General features: G+C 37.5%; 2 protein-coding genes across 11 annotated transcripts in view; one reads left to right on the plus strand and one right to left on the minus strand.

Moving 5' to 3' along the window:
* Window positions 1-3,227: 3,227 nt before the first annotated feature.
* On the plus strand, window positions 3,228-11,497 carry LOC306908835 (alpha-2-macroglobulin-like protein 1; the record flags this gene model as incomplete). The annotated part of the gene is made up of 13 exons (XM_079482049.1): window positions 3,228-3,312; window positions 3,509-3,591; window positions 3,902-3,953; window positions 5,297-5,473; window positions 5,746-5,827; window positions 5,921-6,047; window positions 6,271-6,345; window positions 7,070-7,232; window positions 8,054-8,247; window positions 8,411-8,626; window positions 9,069-9,157; window positions 10,475-10,565; window positions 10,659-11,497. The coding sequence occupies 13 exons, from the start codon at window positions 3,228-3,230 to the stop codon at window positions 10,713-10,715; spliced, it is 1,491 nt and encodes a 496-aa protein (XP_079338175.1). The 3' UTR covers window positions 10,716-11,497.
* Window positions 11,498-12,863: 1,366 nt separating this feature from the next.
* phldb1b (pleckstrin homology-like domain, family B, member 1b) overlaps window positions 12,864-19,071 on the minus strand; it is a 59,172-nt gene continuing 52,964 nt past the window's right edge. For 8 of the 10 annotated variants that reach the window (XM_079482070.1, XM_079482068.1, XM_079482064.1 and 5 more), the window contains 5 exons: window positions 18,197-18,287; window positions 17,936-18,082; window positions 16,974-17,193; window positions 16,399-16,484; window positions 12,893-14,973 (listed from right to left, as the gene is read on the minus strand). In XM_079482070.1, the coding sequence (XP_079338196.1) occupies window positions 14,833-14,973; window positions 16,399-16,484; window positions 16,974-17,193; window positions 17,936-18,082; window positions 18,197-18,287 (685 nt within the window). In that variant the 3' untranslated portion in view covers window positions 12,893-14,832. Of the gene's footprint in view, window positions 14,974-16,398; window positions 16,485-16,973; window positions 17,194-17,935; window positions 18,083-18,196; window positions 18,288-19,071 lie in introns of all 10 variants that reach the window. The other 2 variants (XM_079482067.1, XM_079482063.1) reach the window with 1 other exon arrangement.

The following is a 19,071-nucleotide window of genomic DNA, read 5'->3' on the forward strand; positions in this document are numbered from 1 at the left end:
TTAATTGGCTCTATCACTCTCTCTCTCCTCTCCACCTATAGCTGGTGTGTGGTGAGCGCACTGGCGCCATTGTACTGTGGCTGCCATCACTACACACAAGTAGATGCTACACACTGTTTAATGCCACTAACAAAGGTTCTGCGGTATTTCATAAATTTCACACAATACTCTTTCACCTTGTGTGTTCCAGGTCTTTTCCAAAGGCAGTATGGTTCAAAATGGCCGTGTCTCTGTCAACGTGCAGTATTTAAAAGGTAGAAAATAGAAATCACAGAAAACACCCGATAATTATAGAACTGTTGTATGATCATCTTAAAAATACAGTATCTCTTGATTGATGTGCCGTTCCAGTTGTTATTGCAGTGTCAATTCATCCTGTGCATTACATTGAAATCTGTAGGTTTTTGGAATGTTACCAGTCCAAATGTTGGTGGATTACTCGCATGAAGTCTGGGAATATAACGATGATCCCTGCATACCCGGAGACATGAATCCAATTGAACCCCCAGTGGTGACGAGGGAAAGACGCTTGTTATGTCATTACCCTTATTACAGTGAAAATGATGCATACAGTGCCTTTAAAGTAAGATATTTTATTTCCATTTTAAACTCCTCCTGTTTCAGTAGTGGTTCGTTTATCATTATTCACTATCGGTTAAAGATAATGCTTGCTTTCTTCTACGCAATCGGAGTCAAAATTGCTACCAACTCTGATGTGAAAGAACATGTTTACTGTAATGATATGATGGTGAGGCCAGGTATAGGTAAGTGGCTTGATCTTTGTTTTTTCAAATTTGATACTTTCTTTCTTACTATATATCTTCTCACTATATAAGTGCTGGAGTGGCAATTAAGGGTCCATCTGTGGAAAAAACTGTTCAGAATACAATCCGCAAGTTCTTTCCAGATACTTGGATATGGGAACTTGGGCCGTTGGGGTGTGTACAGCTATTCCCTTTTATAATACAAATAAATAATGACTTCTTATCCAATTATACTTAAATGAATATGTTTCATTCAAATAGGAAGTCTGGATCTGCTACAATTAAAAAGAGCGTCCCTGACACCATCACCAAATGTGCAACAGATGAAACCCATAAATTGATTCCTACTGGAGCGGTGCGGCAGCCGCTCGTCGTCAGCGTCCCTTACTCTGTAATCCGTGGAGAAGAGCTCAACCTCAAAGCTACTGTATTCAACTTTCTCTCCAAATGCATTATCGTGAGGCACTCTAATATTTCTAAATTTATTTGTCACACAGTTATTTTGCAAGCATAGTTGTTATCTTCGGTCTGCCACTGGACATTTCCCTGTGTCTTGTCATATAGGTGAAGGTCACACTGGGAAGTTCCAATCAGTTCTCAGTTCTGCCTTGTAATGGCTGCAATTATACTCAATGTATTTCTGTGGAAGAGAACAAAACCTTTGAGTGGATTATTAAAGCATCTGTTCTGGGTAAGTCAAATATACTGTGACTTTATGAGCACAACAGAAATGTGATTTTAGGTTCTTTTCTTTAAATTGGTTGCACCATGCATGTTTGTTATTGACAAGATTGCCACTATACATTTTCTACCAGGCTTCTCTCAAAATTGAAAATTATGTCATCAGCCTTTGTTTTTATCAACATTCCTCAAAATATCTTCTTTTGTCATTTCAAACCTATATGACTTTCGTTATAATGCAAAACACAAGGGGATGAGTAAATAATGACAGAATTATAATTTTGGGTGAACTTTAACTAGCTTATTTAACTAGTTAACTTTTTGTTTCATTACAAAGTACATTCTGGTTGAGAAGCAATTGTTGCGACTCAACCAGCTAAACCAACACTAGTTGTGTCGAGGCAGAATAAATTGAGACCCTATCAGCTCTGTTCGTAAATTTCAAAAGGCATGACACAGGTTAGTTTTACCCTACTGATGCCGTGTTGTTGCGACAGTAATCCTGCTCAAGAGGATCCGCAGGTTCAGACATTTGTTTCGTATGCTTTGCTGAGGAGCCACAGGGGCGATCTTCTGCGCTATAATGGAAACTTGAACGGGACTGGGAAGAGGCTCAACACACACCCTCGCTCCTCCAACATGCACTGCAAATTTGTGAGAGACCCTATGCCAAAATGACTCCTAGACGATCTGATTACTCGTCGTTTAGATGAATCCCTACACCTAGCTAGTTACCTATACTTAGTGATTTACCCCTATCGAGGGATCCGTATAAAGTATTTCTCACTCTACGGTTCCCCTGTTGGTGAACATGGGACCTCCGCCCGGTGGACATTTCCACCTCTTGTCTGTGCTTGTACATAAGTTCTCCCCCACTGGTGAGACCATGCAGGTATATCCATATGGATATAAACCCAAATGGCATGCTCCCCCATCAAAGGGAGTGGCACTTCCCAGTGTCCCTAATGGGCGAAACAACTGAATGAATGGACACGCCATCTTCCTGTTCACCCGTATGTACTGGAAGGAGATTGGCATGCTGATGCCATTCGCCAAGTTCATTGGGCTTTTGAAATTTACGATCAGAGCTGATATGTTCTCAAGTTCAAACCTCATTCTGTCTAGATACGTCTCGTTCCCTCCATCAGGGAACAAAGGTTACAGTCGTAACCGAAACCATTTAGACCAACATGGAAATTTATGCTGGTCGACACTGGTCATTTAAAGAGTAATATTCAAATTAGGATTTAAACATCGCTATGATTAAATCATGTGTTTTACCTTTGAATTTAACATTTACAGTTCTGAAAATCAAATATACTGTACACAGGCAAGGATTGTGAAGGCCTTTTGGTTGAATTGTGTATATTAAAGGAAAGGTGAGTGTTGCTGTGAGAGCTGATGGCGTGGAGACTAATTCTTGTAGAAAGGAGGGTGTAAGGGACCAGAACAGTGAGGCAAGGGAACACAGGTTGTCCTTTAAAACAAAGGGTATTTTATTGCCCAAGATGTTGAGGAATTACAGAAAGGACCCGCATCCATAGCTAGGCCCTGAAACCAGCAACACAACAGTGATGGCAAATAGGATTATGTACATTGCCTTGTAACCCAAGACCAACTGAACCAAAAAACTGCCTTTTCACAAAGACACAGAAGGGCGGTTATATAACGGCAAAGCAAAACCAACTAACATAGAAGGGGTAAATAATTAACATTTAACGCCACAAAAATTAACTAAAGGCAAAATCCCCCCTGGCACATGGTGAGACATGGTATGGCCTAATGAGCTGGCTTCCGGATATAGGTCTCCTCAGCCCTTTGCCACTCCTTTCGCCCAACCAGGAAGTGACCGCCCCCAACGATCCAGGTAACTCAAAGAAACATATGATTAATGCACTCCCTGTAAATCAATATAAGGGTAAAGCAAAATATACCAAATCAAAGAAACTGTCTTGGGTTTGTTATTTAAATATCAGTTTTAGATGACTAAATCAGTGCAACAAACTAATAAAACTGTAATCAAATATTTAGAATTGAGGTGATGTTACCCTGTGTGGCCGTAGCCATCACAGAGGGGTTCATAGGGACAGCAATTTTAAAGGAGGTGACAGGGCCAGAAAGACTCCAAATAGAGACTGTGGTGGAGGTAAGCCATACCACAGCCATTAACCCACGATATTATTCACAAGTAAATTAACTTATTTGTTAGTTAGTGATGCAGTTTATTATCACTTAAATTCAAATGACTTGTAAAACCAATTTGATTTAACTTTAATAACTACGTTTTTTAAACGAAACAGGTAGAGCTTTTTACAGAGCAAAACCATTTTGTTGTCCAGAATCTTAGTAAAAAAGTTATCACATTTTTTGCAATCAATCTTTTTCAGAAAAAAAGTATCACATGTCCTTTTTTTGTTTGTCAGAGTAATAACTTTATTTGTTATTTTATTTGTCAGGCGGACGGAGTTCAACAGATTATCACTCAGAATGAGCTATTCTCTTTAACAGGTCAGTGACATTGTTCTGTCACTTTAAAGAATGTTCCATGTCCAATACAACTTAAACACTATTGGCATCATGTGGCATACCATCCATTACCACAGAAATAGTTAAATCCATCCCTCAGTTTGTAAAAATAAACCGAAATTGCACAAGCAGAAGTTTGTCTACTTTGAATCAAACTCCCACCTCCAAATGGATGATCTGAACCCCAAATATTTAAACCTTTAACTCCTTATAACAATATAAATGTACTAAAATACATGCTGCTTATTTCAAACCTTCTGAAAGTGTCTTGAATTGTGTGTAACAGTGATGCTTAAGCTGTTTTGAGCAAGGAAATATTTATTTATATGATTTTGGAAGTCAGCCTGTCATTGTATTGAATACAAAGCAAGAGAGACGTACCGTTGACATATAGTTATATTTCTTTTAGGGAACCAAGTGAACACAACTTTCTCTCTTAAACACCCTGAAGTTGTTGTGAAGGATTCTACCAATATATTTGTCAATGTTCAGGGTGAGTTTGAAGAAATATAATGGTATATAAATATGATCTATGTATTAATTCATATCCAACCTCTTAATGAAAGCATGGCTACTACTCCTATTTACTGTATGTCAGGACGTTGTCGAAATGACCTGGGGCCGGTTGCACCAGCTGTGCGTAAGTTTTGTCTTAAACTGGCACGAAGTTACAACTTGCGCACTACTAAAAATGTAGTTGCACCGTTCAACTTAGTTGAAGCGTAACGTTATGTATAAACTAAATATTTACATATGTCTCCCGTCAGTATTAACTGTAATAAAATGGCAGACTCACTGAACTAACTGAATAACCTCTAATTTCACTTGACATTCTTCAATGATTTACACAAGAGAATGCTGACATTTACAGTCTCTTACCTTTTAAAATCGACAACATTATGATGACATACAATTTTTGACGGCTCTACAAGAACCGTCCTAGCGCGCCTCCGTGTGTGTATACTGTATATTCATGTTGTCCACGTCAAAATTAAATCAACTTTTTATTTCATTGACGGTTGGCAGTCAAAATAATACAAATTTTTACCTTTAATGAGGTTAAATAAGTTTAAATGAAGAAATTCACAACATTTCAACAGACCCTTTTCTCACAAATTTAAAGGCCTCTATTGGTCTATTAAATTGAAACGTCCTATGCGACTACGCATTACTTTACAGAGAGTTTCAAACTACTACTTATGTTCTGCCTTAAGATATGGTGCAACCGAATAAAACCTCTAGTGTGGACTTTGCGTTCACATTTAAGAAAGAACTTACGAATAGCTGGGGCAGCACTACCCTGCTCTTTAATGTTTGCTCCACAGGTGATCTGATCAGTCATGTGTTAAGAAACATCGCTGATCTGTTACGGATGCCTTACGGCTGTGGAGAGCAGAACATGCTGAACTTTGCACCCAACATTTACATCCTTCAGTACTTGGAGAGCAGAGGACAGCTCACTCCTGAGATTTTGGCACGAGCTAAAACCTATCTGCAGACTGGTGAGAACTAGAAGACTGTTGTTCTCTGTTTAAAGTATAATAATGCATCTTTCCATCGCCACACCATTTTGGTGGACAGAAAAGAAAACCATTTCAGGGATGATAAGTTACTGTATATTGTGCTCGGCATTTTCTTATTTAAATGAAATATTACTATTGCTTCTACTATGCTTTGACATTCAAATCCCAAACCGGTACTAAATAAAGTCAATCAGAACACTGAAGGAACTTTAAATTGACTAAACTGACAATGTCATGCTGTTTTGTTGCAGCCTACCAAACACAGCTGAAATACAAACATTATGATGGGTCTTACAGCGCTTTTGGAAACAGTGATCCGTCTGGGCACACCTGGTCCGTTTAAAAACAAACATCTGCTATACACTTATAGTGACATTTCCATATGACTAACTTGCAAATGACGATTTTTTTATTGCACGTTTTCAGGTTAACTGCATATGTGATGAAGATTTTCGGAGAGGCAAAGAAGTATGTGTTTGTAGATGAATCAAACATTGACCAGGCGAAGGATTGGTTAGCTCAGCACCAACAGAAGAATGGGTGCATTAAAACAGTGGGCGTCATCTACCGCAATGATATGAAGGAAAGAACAGGATGAACCTGAAGTATACTGTATGAACTAAACATACCTGCAGGGTGGTTGGTCTGTTTGTTAATTGAATAGCTACTGTATAGTAGCTATTTTAGTTACAACAGGAAGTACAACATTCCATTGTACATCACTCATTGTTGCTGTTTGTAATATACTGTATCTCTGCTTGTCTCTTCTTTTACAGGGTGGTGTCAGAGATGATGTCACTCTCACCGCATACATCGTTGCAGCTCTGCTCGAATTGGGCGTGAAAACATCGGTGAGTATAAAGACATTGCCTGTGTTCCATTCGGAAGGACTCATCTCTATGATCTAAGCCCTTTGAGAAGGGTGTAGGGGACCAAAGAAGAGCCCTGCTGTGTCATCCTCCCTTGTCAGTAATGAGTTGCTGTCGCCATGTAAAGAATCATGGGGACGCAAAGTGTCTATCTGTTGTAGCCTTCGAAATCCTTAATTCCAAAGGGCCCTTTGAAGTAGAGTTTTGATTGTTTTCACTATGAAGTGTCTGAGGGCAAATATCCCATTTGGAACAGGCCTTAAGAGTCTAAGTATGCCTGTGTCATACCAAATGTATGTGTCCATTTTAACAAGTAACCCTATTCATTTTGGTTGCATTTATAGTGGGATGGGGCTTGGCTGCAAATATAGATTCATCCCTCCTTTTTGTGTCTATTTTGTTGGGTGTGAACAAAAAAATGTAAAGAAAGTTTTAACCACAGGAACACAATTTTTTCTATACATTAAATCTGACTGAATCCAGATTATTTAAATAATTTAGGGTTTGGGTTCTGTGTAAGGTGGACTTCGTAAAACATGAAAACTGTTGGTTTTTGAATGTGCATGGTGACATGCTTCAGTCGTGGGCTTGGCAGTACACATTGTTTACATGTCTTTATAAAGTCAGGCCTATGTCACACCACACAACTCGACCAACAAAGGGATCGGATTGCATTCATTCATAAATAGTTTGTTTGCTTTATAAGGATACCATGGTGCAGAATGGACTTGTTTGTCTGAAGGAAGCTTCCAGCAATGTTAACAACATGTACTTCACTGCCCTGGCCTCTTACACGTTCACTCTTGCTGGAGATCAAGACATGAGACAGAAACTCATCTCTATCTTGGACAGTCGAGCCAAAAGAGAAGGTGCCATTCAACTCTGAATTTAAAACAGAGAAGTAAAACATTTCTCGGGTGAAACACTGGTGATAGAATTTTGAGGTTAAATATATGAAGAGTTTGGTTCCAAAATGACAACTCGATTTTTTAACAAATTTAAAAACAATGTGTTTTTTATTGTGCATTCACATGAATATCCATCAAACTGCAGTTGTTTTGTTTTTATTTAAGCCATAAAAACAAAAAAACAGCTAACACAATAAAAACATGATAAGATAATTTATCTCATTTTTGGAACCAAACTGACATTTGCAAATGTTCAAAGTAATTTCTCATCTTAGGAGCAAACAATATTAGAAATACATACTGAAGCAGAAGTGTAAGTGCAAAAAAAACAAAGAGATTTGTTTATAAAGATTTAAAAATTTCCTGACAAAGTATGCATTTATAACATATTTATACACAAATAGATGCTGTGCTTGCTTAGAATGTCCAAAATCATAATGATCTTTTGAAAATATTTTCTCATTGGTTCATAGAAATACTAATATCAAGGACCCATGCAATCTCAAAGCTCTTCACTTTACTGAGTCTTTTACTGTAAGCTTTGACGTTATTTCGTGTTTGTAGGAGCTCCTTGAAAGTAATTGATTCAACCGTGTGGTGTATCATGAAATTTAGTTTTTCTTCCAACATATATATTTTCCACCTAAACTATTTATTCATACTTTGTTAATAATGCATTTACATAGTTTAAGCTGAAAAAAAAACAAAAAGGAATAAGAATAATATTTAGTTTCTTAATAAATACTCCTCAGTCTATTGAACTCTTGTCATTGTCTTTTCAGGGGTTGGGCGATATTGGACCCAGGCAAATAATGGGCAAATGACAGGCTCTTTAGAGGTAGAGATGAGTTCATATGTGTTGTTGGCGCTTCTTTCTGGACCAACACTGCCATCATTTAAACTGGACTATTCTGCTACCATTGTACGCTGGCTGGCCAAGAGGCAAAATGCCTTTGGAGGTTTCTCCTCTTCTCAGGTACAGTAATGTTATTTCAAGGCACTTCATTCATGGTTCAACTACAATGGTTCTCCGTCCAAGAGTGTAAACTTTGTTTTAAAGTTGTCACAAGTTTAGTTTCAATATACGTAGGCTATTTTGACAACAGCCTGTAATTGGCTTCCTCCCTCTCTATGAACAGGACACTGTGGTGGCCCTCCAGGCACTCGCTAAATACAGTGCTGCCACCTACAGTCCAACAGGAACCGTTGTTGTCAATGTGACCTCCCCCTCAAACCTGAAATACAACTTCACTGTCAACCAGGGAAACCGACTGCTTTACCAAGAGAGACGGCTGCAGCCAGCTGCAGGAAACTTCACACTCGCTGCACAAGGCCAGGGCTGTGTGTTTGTTCAGGTTAGTAAGATTTAGCTCTTTTGATGAGGATCATTAGAACTTAGATACAGTTCACTTAAAAATGTGCTCACAATTGACGCATCCTCTGAATTTCTTCAGATGAACTAAAACCAAAAATTTGATTAAAATGGCGATATTTTAATGTGGGATCCAAAATGTCGACGATCCAAAACTCACAAACACCCATGTGCCTCAATTGGCTTAATAAATGTCTTCAGAAGAGAAAAAATGTAGATAAAATCAAATGCATATTATCACTTAATGTAGCAGGAAGTCAACTTCAGATCTCATTGGTTGTTGTTTGTATCATAACTAGTCATCACAAGAACATTTTTTTTTGTTTGAACTATTCCTTTAACAGATGATTGTGGCTAAGCGCATGACATTATCACTGTTTTCTTCCTCAGTTTGCCTTGCTCTACAATGTTCTGGCCTCTGCCAGCTATCCAAAGCCTTCAGCATCATAACAGATGCAACTTCAAATTGTAACAGGAGACAGTACTATAATGTTACATTAGCTTTCACTGTCAGGTGAGCAGCTTTATCTTTTTGTTTAATAAATAATTTTGTTTAATAATTAATAAAACAAATTAATAACAATATTGTCCCAAATAGTACAGACCCAGAAATTTTTTAAAGACTATTGCAAAGAACATTTTCAGTTTTTCTGAATTTACTATATAGATTTGAGTTTAATTTTGCTTTATTCTAAATTAAATTTTGTTTCATTAGATGTTCACTAACAAAATTTTACAATATTTCTCCCAAATTTCATATAAAAATGTTGTTTCTATTTGCAATAAAATTAAATTTGTCAGGCCTCAGATACTGCAAAGAAAACATGTTCATATGCACTTTTAAGCAACACAACAGTATGTTTTGTACTTGTATTATTAAGTTTTATGTGATAACCATATTTAGTACAGTTTTCATGTGTCCTGTCATACTGTCAGTCTTTCACATTGCTGTTGGATGACCGTATTTCACTCCTGAGGTTTGATTTGTTGAATTTCAACAGACGCTGGACTGGAATGACCATAGTACATCTAGAAATGCTGATTTAATGAAAATTTAGAATGATCTCTTATTTTTTTGCGGATGAATATAAATATGTCATATCCAACAGCAGTGCTTTTCTTTGCAGTATTTGAGGTCTGAAAAAATACAGTGCATCTTTTCTGTTACTTTGACCTGTTTCTCAGTTTTCATTTTCTGCAAATAAATGCAAATAGAAACAATATTTATATTTGAAGTTTGTGAAAAATGTTGCTAGCAGATCACTGATTTATTTTCAAAAAGAAATATACACATTTATTTTTAAATATAGAAATATAAATTTCATATTCTCATATGGATCCATGGTTTAATGTTGTTTATGTCAAATTCTGAATGTCTGAAATCAAGACTCATCAGACCAGTCTTCTATTGTTCAATTTTGGTGAGCGTGTTTGAATTGTGGCCTCAGCTTCCTGTTCTTAGCTGACAGGACTGGTACCCGGTGTGGTCTGCATACCTTGGTTGTTTCGAGTGGTTGGGTTACTGTTACCTTATCATCTCAAACCAGTCTGCCCATTCGCCTGACATCAACAAAGCCTTTACGTCCACACAGTTCAATGAATCTTTTCTCTTTTTCTGACCATTCTCTGTAAACTCAAGAGATGGTTGTGTGTGAAAATAACAGTAGATCAGCAGTTTATAAAATACTAGCCAACAACCATGCCACAAAGTCACTGAAATTCCCTTTCTTCCACATTCTGATGCTCGGCTTCCGTAATCTTATGAGACTTTGTCTGCTGTTTATCACATCACAAGCACTGAACCATGATTGTTGCCGATATTGTGTTACAGATACAATGGTCCACGAGAGGAGACAAACATGGTCATCATTAATGTGAAGCTGCTGTCTGGATTTGTGCTGGATTCCTTGTCTCTACAAATTGTGAGTGACACTTTCATGCCTTCAGTCTTGTTTCCATCTCAAGCTCTGTCCCCAGCTTTTGATATGTTCTCATTGGTGTCTCTGTGTCCATAGCTTCAGCAGGATTCCAGAATCAAACTTCTGGAGCAGAATGAAGGACATGTCATCTAGAGTATTTCTTCTTTAAGATGAAAAAGGAGGAGAAAACCTTTACCTTGATGCTTTTGCAGACTGTAGTAGTGAAGAACTTGAAACCAGCTGTGGTGACAGTCTACGATTACTACAAGACCAGTATGTCTTATTACATCACTGTGCCTTTTTTGAAGTTGTTTTAAAAAAATATTTTAAATATTAATTCAATTTTAACAAAAGGCATGAAAACAATGCTCAAACAGGTCGACATTGACCCTGAAAATAAACTATAAACTTTTAATTTCAGGTTACTGTATTTAGGAAATCTAAATTAACAAAGAAAGTAGAGTTAATAACCCAGCCAAATCATGTCAGCGTCCCATAATATTATGGGGGAAAATAATGCAAAGCGGATTATGTTTATCCTGTTTGTAGACAGCATAAATGTGCTTTTGAAACCTATATCTTACCAAAAATGCACAAAAAGTGACTTTTTTTAGGTAACGGTGCTGTGAAGCAGTACACCTCCCCATGTGTCAAGTAATGTGTCAGTAAGTTATTGTTGACAGTTTCAAACATATTTACATACAAAAATTTAGTTGTTAATTTTATGAGCGCTTTTAAATTTCAATGCCACAGACAAATGTGGAATTTAAGCTTTATGCTGTGGATTGTTGATAAAAATGTGTATAAATCACTAACATTGATCACTTTTAGATGACTTAGATGAAAGTGCCGTCGCTGGAGTATCGAGAGGTGTTATCCACCAGTGTGACTGTTCATTTCATCAGACATACAAGATCATTGAAGAAATAAACACTGATACTTGATTTCCTTTATATCTGCTGACTTTCTCACACTAAAATCAGAATATACTGATGAGACATGATCCTGTGTAATGATCTGTAAATAATCATCTAAAGCCAGATCTGTGACCTCAAATGATTCAGATGATGCTCATTTTTTTTCATGTGTCCCGCAGTTTTTTAAATTTCTTATAAATAACCCATAAATTGTCTGGACTTTAAGCTGCACCTTAGTAGAAGCTCAGCCTTGAAGGCAATGATTATAAATCGCAATAAATTTTGTTTTACAAAAAACTACAAAATGGCTCTTAAAGGTCTGTCAACTTAACTGAAGGGTTAACTAAATGTAGTACAATTCTTGTATTTAAAGTGGCTGATGTTTTGTAGCAGAACTGATAAATGATTTGAGTAGTTTAGCAGTGTGAGTTTTAAAAAAGATTCCCTCGCCAACACATTAAAGTTACTTTTAAACTTTATCCTTGCTATGTTGTAACACCCAATATCTGTATACTGCTTTTCCCCTCTGGGTCTTTGAAAGTAGCACAGACAATATCGGCATGAAGCCAAACAGCGTTTAGATGTTTGATACTCCCTTCTTAGCAGCGGAATTTAACTTTTAAAATGCCCGTTGACTTCAGTAATACAATGTTGAAACTCTAATTGAGAATATGCACCTACTGCTGCCCACTGAATAGGTGTCAGTTTCACAGCGTTCCAAGAATTACCAAATAATTTCAGGAAACCATCCCAAAATATTGCATCAGCATGCAACGCTCTTCAGTGAGCCTTAAGTACAGTATATTCCGAACAGTTAAATATGTATTGCCTGCATATTGCTCAAACACTAGCCTAACTTTTTCACTTCTAAAAAAAACATTTGTGAGCCACTTTGATGGCTTTGGTTCAGCTTCGAAATGCCATCATTTGCATATTAAATACAATATCATGTCTCATATTATCATCTGGCACCCAAGACTCACAATAAAGCATCTTCACACACAAATTGTTCACTTTCTCATTACAAACATATGAAAGTTCTGTTGATATTAAACATTTCAATGATTTTAGAGTCACTTCATAAAACAGGATGTCAAAATGTTTATCTACAAGGGTGGCACGGTGTAGCGGTTCACTAGCCACCGCCTACTGACCAGCAGTTTCACATTTAAATGTGAACCGGAATTTGCGATCGTTTTTACTTCAGAATTTTGGGGAATTTCCGAGTGAAATGGAATTTAGATTTTTTTGTTACAGGATGGAAGTGCATTTTCAGATGAACTAAAGATTACGAGGGCACGCGATTTCTAAAAAGAGAATGACCCACACTGATAAACTATTCACAATAAACACTTCAATATTTCATGAAAAAATAGGCATTGAAATAATTAACTTCACTGGGACTTTAAAGTAAGCCTAACAGTTCCCTTTATTAACATTGCTGTATAAATTAATTTTGTATACTTTGAACAGTTTCCACGTGAAAAAAGTCCTAGTGTACTTTAGTATTTACCACAGTAAACTTTACAAAAATTCATAGACACTAGTGTTTTTGAGTCTCACCATAGTAAATATTACAATATATTACAGTATTTGCAACAATTCATCCAATTACTTTGGATAACACTACAAAATATTTTCGTGTACAGTATACTTAAGTTTACTATAGTCAAAACAATTGGACAATTGGATCTGTGTATTAAGGAAATCTGGTTTATTTTGTAAATGTCAAACCTGAACATGGCACAGCAGCGGGATACTTCAGCTGGTATAGTATTGTAAAATATGTTTATAGTACCATGACAACCCTACTACAGACTTTCTTTGGGTACACTTCTATATTTTCGCAGTGGCTATTTAATTTATGGAGCTGCTCTCTCGTCTGGTGTCATGACAACAATAGTATAGTCGTGATGCAAGACCCCCGTCTGTGTTGCAGTGTTAATTAAAGCACTGAGGGCCACTTGCCCTTTTACATCTGAAGTCTGCGTTTGGTTGTGACCTCTGCGCTACACGCTTTGTGTCTGAACACAGTGGTGGCATTTTAACAGCATATTTAGGGAAACAAACACAAAACACTTCAAACAATGAAAACTGTGGCTGTATTTCTGTTCAACATTGTTACAACACTGTTTTCACCAATTGGTGTGATAGACTTCATAGACATATTACACAGAAAACGAAGACTTTTTCATGTTGATGTGTTGTTTGTGGATATTTGTTTCAAACCGCTTGGTTTTGGGAAAAGACAAAGCGTGTTGGTCTTTTCAACATGATATATAAATAAACATTTTAGGTAAGGTAGAACAACTGTTAATACTCAAAAGATCTCTCATTAAATGATGTATTAAAGCAGTATCACCTCAGACACAGATGTGAATAATCCAAATCATCATTTTTAAATAACAGTACACGTCTGATTTTTTTCAGCATTATCATAAGAGTTTATAAAACCGTAACCTCCACTATATATACTGTATATATTGTACCTCACATGAAATAAGACTGTCTCGCAGTTTTTTAACTAGTGTAACAGTTGCAAGAGGGGCAAATCCAGGTCGATATCAAGGCACTGCATGACTTGCATGATTATGACGTTGTTTACTTTTGTGTGGCGATTATTCAGCGCTCTCGTGGGCTGGCAGTGATAAGAGATGGCTGCCTTCCTCAGGACTAAAATCACAAGATCAAGTTATCAGGACTTGGCAAATAGACGTTGCGTGTCTGTGGGTCGTGCATGTGTGGAATATCTAAAATAATTTGCTGGGAACGCAAGGACAGTGGGATACAATTATACAGGAGTTTGAATATCTCTCTACAATAAATATGAACTCCTGAGCTGGTTGGTGAGCTTTGGTGAATGAAATCTTTGTTTCAGTAAAACCAGATTTTCAGCTTGTCTCGTGTTTGTATATGAATGCAATACTACATTTAAAAACATAACCTACGGCAGTAAATTCACGTCCGCTATTTCATGTCAGTCGATTCGACACGATTCCAGAATGGCTTAATGTCATTTGGCATTTTTCCCCATGATGTGTGTGGAAAGACAAATCATTTGGATTTAAAAATAAAAGTCACAATTCTATGTATCCAGACAAGAAAAACTGCAACTCAAAGATATCTCTGACAGCAAAAAGGCATTTTCGTCTATGGCAACCACGCTGCCACCTGCAGACTGGGCTCTCTCCGTCTTTTCATCTTCCGGCTCCCTTTTTGAATCCAGGCAGAAAAAGGAAGTAACAAAATAAAAGTTTTTTTCCTCTATTTGAGAATAACAAGTCTGGGTCGTTTGAAGTCTCCCTGCGGAACAGTCTGGAGTCTGCATCAGCGAGCGCCGATGGTTCTTCATCTCAGTTCATGAACTGTGTGTAGCCCTCGGCTCCCGTAACGATCACGTCCATCCATATTCTCATGGCTTCTGCGGAAGGGGCCACCATGTAGTAAAGCCTGTCGTGGGTCTTTACACAGAACGTCAGGGAGGGGTTGGGGCTCTGGAAAGAGAAAGAATTGCATCAGCGAGGCATCAGACACTACGGATTGGTTACTGTGTCAAATCTATCTGCTATTATTTGTGGTGTCAATTTAAAAAAATATATACAGCCAGAAGGGATAACAAATAATGAGGAATAACATAAATTGTTAAATAAATAATGCAAAGTGCATGTGGAGGAATCTAAATAATATTAAATTACAATTTTTACATTTTGAATTAATAACCACAAAAAATCAATTATTATTTATTCACTAATTATTTTTGACACAATGAGCATGGGCTTCTAATAAGCTTTTTACGTGATAATGTGAAATGTGATCATTCATAACCTTCAGCAAAACACTCAATATTAAAAATATTTCAACAAAGCATTCAGGCTAAAACATGCAACAGGAAAACAAATCTATACAAACATCAAAGGGATTCTGTTGCCATATTACAACCACACAAGTTCCTCTAATATACCAGACTGTGGCATCTGTGGGGCAATTAAGTTATACACACACTAAGTATTCTCAGCACACACCCCAAACATACACAAACACAAGGGTGGAAATAACTCGGAGAAACATTAAAGGGAAATGCACCCAAGTCGTAAATTACATTATATGCTCGTCATCAAAATGAAGCAAAAAAACCAAGAGACCTCAATAGTGTCTCCAGTAAAAGTGCAAATGGTCCAGTTATTCAAAACAATACAATAAAAGATTTGCTAATTAGTCTAAGGGGAACATGAAAGTAAGTGTGTGAAAAATCCACAAATTACGGGCAAAAACGAAATTATTCTCTCTCAGTCTTTAATATTAGTGTGTTTTCCAGTCAAAATATTTAAACAAAATAAATGAAGAAAATTCCATTAGATTATAACTCTCTTGTTTTTTGCCTTATTTGGAAATCGTTTTTTTTCCCATTTAAGTAAGCATTTGTTCATTGTTCTGCATTTTGTTCTTTGTTTTTTTCTTTGTTTAAAGCAAAATCTCTAAACCCCATTTAGTGAGACTTGTTTAATTTAATTTATTTCATATTAAAAAATCATCTGCCTTATTATCCGCTACAATTCTCTTGGTTACAGTAAGTTTAAAAACTGTTTAAGGTCTGAAAAACAAAACAAATAATGAGAGATTTTTTTGCAGGGCATCCATCAAAGCAAAGAAAAGGAAAGCACATGCAGGGTGATGTGCCGAAGCGATACATACGTTTGTCAAATTCAGATTGAAAAATCCTTTCTGTGTCAAAGAATGAGAAACAGTGGGGTGGGGAAAATTGACAGCAGAGTTACAGCATATGAGAGAAAGAAAAACAAAGAAATAAGCAACCACAAAAGATCAAATGAAACAGTGCAGCGGGAGTACAAACAGAAAAACAATGCGAGTCTCAGCTTCTTCCTGTACACAAGGGCTTTTCATTTAATACGGGGTCATACCTTTGTGGCACTACGTAGATGATCATAGTAAACCTCTTCGATGGCCTGGAAGTAGATGACGCCCTTCAATTTGCTCTCGTGTTTATCTGCGAACATGACAAAAGTAACAGAGCTGACGCAGGGTAATGTGACGGCTGAGAAAACAAACAAGTCCTGACTCCCCTCGAGAATAATGATATGGTAAGCACCAGTGTGACCTTGTTACTGTGGTGCAACCCCTTCACTTTCCATGCAGAAATAAAAAGCGAGCGAGCAAGCGCACGCGATGCCGAGCATCGCGGCCGGGTGATGAGCACGATTTCCTCAGCATTGCGGAAGATTTCATCACTATCAGATAGCACGCGGACGGGCTTCTGGTTATTTGTATGCCCCCGGCTCACCCGAGGCTATCGGAAATCACGGGAGCCGCTGCGAGCTTAAGAATTACTAATTATCCATATCCCCCACTGCTGGATTTACCCACAATTCATTCTTTGTTCTACCCTCATTTCTTTCCCCGACCTCAGGCTAAAGCGTAATGTTGCGTTTGCCAGGCTACATTTGCATAGTGCACAGTAAGGAGAAGACGCACATACCGGCGTAGTAGGAGAAAGTCCTTTTGAGGCGATCAAAGACGAACCAGCGCTTCCTCCAGGACTTGATCTTTCCTCCCATCTTGACAAGATAGCCCTTGCACATCTTCTCGGTGAGAATCACGTGGTAGCACGTGTCTACGTTGTGACCCGAGGACTCGATGTGGGATCGGAGATCAAACTCCTCTCTACGTATAGGCAGGTATCGTGTCATGGGGCGCGCCTGGAAAACAGAAAGACGTGCTAATGAAGTCCTGTGTGATTTAGCTAGGTTATGTGGAAAACACTGTGTCTTTAACTACGGTACACATGTCAGTTCCCATCCTCTAATGTAATGGGACGAGCCGTTAATGTACATTGCTGGAATGTTTGTATCACGCTTCTTGTTTGTCTGCTCAAAATGCTACAGAAAGTGACAAAATGTGGTTACGAAAATGTGCAGTTGTTTTCCATTATAGCTATTTATAGCTGATTCTTGACCCTCAAAGTACTCTTAAAATATATAATTAATGTTTTTAATTAAATAGAAACGATAAAACATTGACCATCTAAGCATGAAGCATATTTGTTTACCCAAGTCAACATTTAGTACAGTGTGGTTGCATTATAGTTGACTAAAACTAAAGTTAAAACAATTCAAACATTTCTGTTAATTGTGATCAAATAAAATAGCGGACTAAATATTACTAGGAAAACTAAACAAAGACTATCACAGTTGCCTTTTGTAAACTGTTAACTAATAATAAAGAAAAACAACTAAAACTGAAATAAAACTAAATTAAACTTATACAGCAACATAAAAGATCAAATAAATATGAAAACTGAAAATATAGTTCAAAATATTAAGAAAACTACAATAAAATGTCCTCTTTCTTGTAATAACGCCATTACACAGTGATGTAACAACAAAACCCCTGAGCGGTAGAAAGACCCTAAAGTTTCAGTGGAGAGACCTGACTCCTCACCTGAGAGAAGTTTTTGGACCTCATCTTCACCTCCTTCTCTATCAGCTGCTTCCTGTGTACCGTCTCCTCCTCCAGTCTCTTCTCCGCCTCCTCTCTCCTTCTCCTCTCCTCGTCCAGCATCAGTTTACGGGTCTGTGTCTCACGCTCCTATGAGACAGAGAGGTGTGGTTATTAGACAAGGCGTGGTTCACGACAATAAGGCATCATTCATCTACGTTCTGCATTGATTCTATACTCATATTGTTATGATGTCTGACTTACTCTGGACTCTATGAGTCGAGCTTTCTCCAGTTGTGCCTCTTTCAGCATTTTCTCCATCTCCTCAATCTTCAATGCATCCATACCGCTGGCACTGTGAAATAGATTGAAATCTCTATTAACAAAATGATGTGTATGCGCGCATTTGAAGCTTTCGATTCAGTAAAGAAATTATGCAAATAAGGTAAAGATTCTTGGAGCATTGTATTAACTGGTTATGGGTTCAATTCCCCACAAAAACTGATACAAAATTGTAGAGACTGAATTTTGCTATGAATAATAGTGTCTGATCTCAATGCTCGATTCTGAAGGAGACCTGAAACAATTTACTGGGATTCTGACGCTTTCTACACCAAACTAGAACAGGTTTTTTGAAGTGCACTTGACTGCACCACAGGTCTGGATATATTAAATGAATATCTGCTGCCATGTTCAATAGAAAATGTACTCAAACACCTCCTTAAAATATAATTTACTTTCCACACACAGCAATACTGTAATGTTAAAGTTGGCAGGCAAATAAGGCTGGGCGCCCAATTTACATACAGAAGTGGCTAAAAATACAGCTAAAGATTTAATTTAAATACAGTGAAGTGCGATTAGTGCCTGGTTAAAGTGGATTGCGCGCGGTTAGTGACTCAGTCAAGGGATGAATGACGTTTCAGAGATCAGAGACTGGCGGATTACGAAATATTTCGTCATGTTGAAATACAGCTGGGCTCCAAATAAGAGCGTGAAATTTTTGCAATAAAACATGCAAATGAGGCACATGTGGACTACATAGTAAAAGGAAAATGCATTATGGATGGATCTAGAGACGAGTCGTGGATTAGCTGTAGTTTGAACTGTAACAGGAGAGAAAACAAACTGTTCAAGTA

The sequence above is a fragment of the Barbatula barbatula genome (genome assembly GCF_947034865.1).
Source record: "Barbatula barbatula genome assembly, chromosome: 19".
Classification (NCBI taxonomy): Eukaryota; Metazoa; Chordata; class Actinopteri; order Cypriniformes; family Nemacheilidae; genus Barbatula; species Barbatula barbatula.